General features: G+C 44.0%; 2 protein-coding genes across 2 annotated transcripts in view; one reads left to right on the top strand and one right to left on the bottom strand.

Moving 5' to 3' along the window:
- Positions 1 to 3988, top strand: part of EIF2B3 (eukaryotic translation initiation factor 2B subunit gamma) — a 601892-nt gene that overhangs the window by 304872 nt on the left and 293032 nt on the right. The window lies entirely within an intron of this gene.
- The window catches only part of ZSWIM5 (zinc finger SWIM-type containing 5), a 167927-nt gene that overhangs the window by 11016 nt on the left and 152923 nt on the right, over positions 1 to 3988 (bottom strand). The window contains exons 7-9 of the mRNA XM_042462826.1: positions 3249 to 3395; positions 2586 to 2723; positions 1347 to 1607 (exon numbers count right to left, since the gene is read on the bottom strand). Of these exons, the coding sequence (XP_042318760.1) occupies positions 1347 to 1607; positions 2586 to 2723; positions 3249 to 3395 (546 nt within the window). The remainder of the gene's footprint in view (positions 1 to 1346; positions 1608 to 2585; positions 2724 to 3248; positions 3396 to 3988) is intronic.

The raw sequence follows: 3988 nt of genomic DNA, 5'->3' as shown, positions 1-3988 counted from the left end.
TAATAATAATAATAATAATAATAATAATAATAATAATAATAATAATAATAATAATATTCTAGGAAAATCTGCAGTCCCTCCCCGCCCCCGCACCCCCGGTAGAGATGCCAGGAACACATCCCACTGTGCCACCTGGCACTGCCACCATGGCACAAGTCTCTTCAACTGAGATCAGAATGAGGCACCCAGCCATGTAATCAACACTGGGCACCTCCTTCTGACCTCAGATCAAGTGACTCACTCCAGCAGCAGCAATGCCAGGCAGCACAGTGAGACATGTGTGCATTGCAACAGCTATCTGAGTAGCACAGCAGGGCATTGTGAAGATCTGCCCAGAGTGCCAAAGGTAACAGGGACATGTCAGAGCAGCTTCAGGGCCAGAATAATCCAGGCTACTCTCAGGGTATTCTGGCTCATGCAGACCCAACCCTAGTCTCCCTGACCTACCAAAGATTTTAACTGGACAACCTTCAGGTTATCAGGCATACTGCTCCTCCCATCTCTTGCCAAACCTTCATCTATTCCACTTCTCCTCAGAGCTTCAACCTGCACACTACTGCTAGCAGAAGCCAGAAAGATAACACACATGTTCCCCTTCTCCTCCCTCCACCTACAGCATGCTGATGCATCTAATGTTCCTTCCCCTCTTCCTTTTCCTCCTCTGCCTTTCAGTGAAAACTCCACAAGTTTGGACAAAGAGAAATGGAAGAAAGCAGGAATTTGCTCAAACAGAACACAGAAGTGATTAGAATTTTTCTTTCAAGGCAGCTGCAAAACAGAAGCCTTGGAATAAGGGAGCAGCATTCATTGCTGCAAGATGTTCTTTCTGCAGAGGGAGCAGAAACTGGGTTTGAGGAAGAAAAAGTATACAGACAGCATCTATTGCAACCTGTGGCCTTTCCAATGTGACTGGACTACAACTCAGAGCATCCTTCATCACTGCCCTGTTAGCTAGCGACAATGGGAGATGGATTCTAACGATGTCTAGAGAGACCACTATCCTTGTATTAAAGTACTGAGAAGTGAGTCTGTGTGGAATTTCCATATTCACGAAAGAAGGATACCCCTACTGTACTCTCCGACATCATGTAGACTCTATACCTAACTTTTATGATCACTATCACAACCCATATCCCACAAGAACACATCTACTGCTGTGACATTGTTGTGTCAACAGTCCCTTTGACCATCCATACCTGATTGGCATAGGTTATTATGACCAAGGGACATTATCTGGGGTTTCTAGTTGCAGAACATGGTGCTTAATGCAGGGAATCTAGATGGTCTAAGTGTTAAGATTCATTCCTCAAGAGCAGCTGGTGGTGGCAGCACCTCAGTCTCCTCACCTTCCAGGAGCAAGATGCACTGTTTGCGGAGTGTCTGCACCAGCACAGCATCCAGCTCTAGTTCCTGCAAGCGACCAATGATCTGCTCCTCATTCCGCCACACTTTGTCTTGAGCATAAAGGCCCTCCGGCATCACCCGTTGCTGCCCCATCCCCATCAGCGCCACTTCCAAGGCCAGGGACAGGTATGATTCCCCACTCTCAGGGCTATTGTTGGCCACAGGGACGTGCTGATACACTGGAGGCTTCGAGTCACCGGCATCTGAGAGAGAAAGGGGTTATCAAGAGATGAAGGGAGCAATCCCTGTTAGGAGTGTCTCTCAGAGCTTGGTAAAGCTTGGTACTTTTGGGGGGGGTTATAGCTCTCAGAATCCTCCCATACAGAATAGCTAATGGCCATGCTGCCTGAGGGATTCAGGGAGTTATAGTACAAAAAAATTATTTTCTCTAGTTCTTCATCCCACCTCCTATTTCTATGATCCATAGTCCAACTGGCCTAACACATGCAGAACTATGCAGTCAGTGGCTAGAAGACAGTCTCCAAAAGTCCAATTTCCAATATCTACGTCCACCTATTTATAATGCAAGACAATTTAACACAGACCCCCCCCTTTTTTTTGGTGCTGCTCACGTATCTAAGTACAATGACTCAGCTCTGCTGAGCTGTACAAGTACATTTATTAACTCATTCCCAGCAAACTTTGCCTGAAGAACAGCAATATGAGGAGGCTAAAAATTTTTTTTGCACAAACATTGGGTTCCTTGGATTATTAGCAGTTTAACACTGAGGGACCCTGTCTGTATGTCACTGGGGCCTTGCATCTTTATCACAGAAAGGTTCAGATTCTGAAAGGCATCCTGCATACATGAAAAGTAGTCAGCCAAGCAAAAGGTATATCCTGTGCTAACTGCACAGTGCAGAATAAGGTGCCTGACCAATTCCAGCTAAAAGTAAATGCAAACCACTCTGGCCTCAACCAACAGCCAAGATTTTGGAGGCTGCAATCCCTACCTCTTAGGAAGACCATCTTTTTCTTTCTGTATCATCTTTACTATATCATTAATTTTTGCTAGTGCAATTTTATCTCTACAAATCCATACAGCACTTAGAAAATTTTAGGCATTTTGTAAAAATGCAATAGCAAGAACAACAGAAACCTGTGGATGGCTCCAAAATTGATGTAAAAGGAAAGAACAGCTCTACTTTGGATTCAGGGCTGAGAATCTGGGGTTCACATACCTGAAATTTCAAGGCAGTTTTCATCTTCTACTCGACATGCTTCTGTCAAAGTGAGAAAGAGGCAGCCAATGGGATTGAGGGGATGTCCTACCCAGCTTTCCAAATTAGTGATGGTGGTTGCTCCTCTCTGCAACAGTTCTGGAAGTGGGCAAACAGAACAGGAAAAATTCCCACAATCGTTAGTCATTTTATATTTTATCCTGCCTTTCTGCCATAAGATGCATCTTTTCTGTCTTTATCTCCCAAGATGCAATGTTGCACAAAACTGGCAGAGGACGACACCACTAGGGACTTCAAGCAATGGTACACCTTTCTATTTAGTATATCTCTACCCTGCTCCTCCATCACAACAAGGTTTTCTTAGCATTAAACAAGATGAGGTGACCTCTTTCAGTCATTAGATTTCAGGGTACTGTATGCCCTACCTCATCTATACTTATTTCACCAAGCAAAACAAAACAAACACCCAATGGTGAATATGTTCCAACTGGAGAAAGGTTATTTTCACATAGACATGGTCAAAGCTAAATCAAGAGGCCTATATTTTATTTGTTTGTTTACTGTTTGGAGAAGATCTGTAGCTACTATGGGGCACCGCAGTGCTCCAAACAGGATGAGACTTATCCATAAGGCCCAACTGTCAGTAAGAGGCCAGTACCATACCTTTCTTCTGATGCTTGTAGATCTCTAACTGTCTCTGCTGTTGCAGCCTCAGAGTGTTGATGATCGCCACAGTCAGTCGGAGTGCTTCCTTGGGGTATCCATGAGAACGAAGAGCATCAACACGGGCACAAGCTGTAGGGACATGTTCTGTGACATAATGCAAACACAGTATGCAATTAACCCCAAATACAGATCAAAGAATAGTGTTGTGAGAATCAGTTCAGCTAGTTTTGGGAGATTAGGGTTCAGCTTGTTTTGGGGTTTTTTGCTTGGTCTTTCTTAAATTGTTGTTGTTGTATGCCTTTAAGTTGTTTTCAACTCATGGTGACCCTAAGGTGAACCTATCATGGGGTTTTCTTAATAAGATTTGTTCAGAGGAGGTTTGCCATTGCCTTGCCCTGAGGCTGAGAGCATGTGACTTTCATGGCTGAGCTGGGAATTGAACCCTGGTCTCCAAAGTCATACTCCAACACTCAAACCACTATGCCATGCTGGCTCTCACCTGTCTTTCTTAAATACATGCACAAAAAATACTATGTGGTACAGCCCTCCTAAAGTCCTTTGAATACTTTTCCATTGGCAAGGTGTTTGTGTGTTTTATACAAGGGAGCATTCATGGATACAACTTCCCATGTACAGTCTGAAGAATAAAAGATACAGGCAAGCTACACCGGTCTATTCAGATCATGTAATTGAGTTCTCCCATCTGTCAGCCCTCTATCATTCCTGCAGAAACAACA

The sequence above is a fragment of the Sceloporus undulatus genome, chromosome 4 (assembly GCF_019175285.1).
Source record: "Sceloporus undulatus isolate JIND9_A2432 ecotype Alabama chromosome 4, SceUnd_v1.1, whole genome shotgun sequence".
Lineage (NCBI taxonomy): Eukaryota > Metazoa > Chordata > Lepidosauria > Squamata > Phrynosomatidae > Sceloporus > Sceloporus undulatus.
Note: the sequence above shows the minus strand (reverse complement) of the source record. Positions and strands in the feature narration are given on the sequence as shown.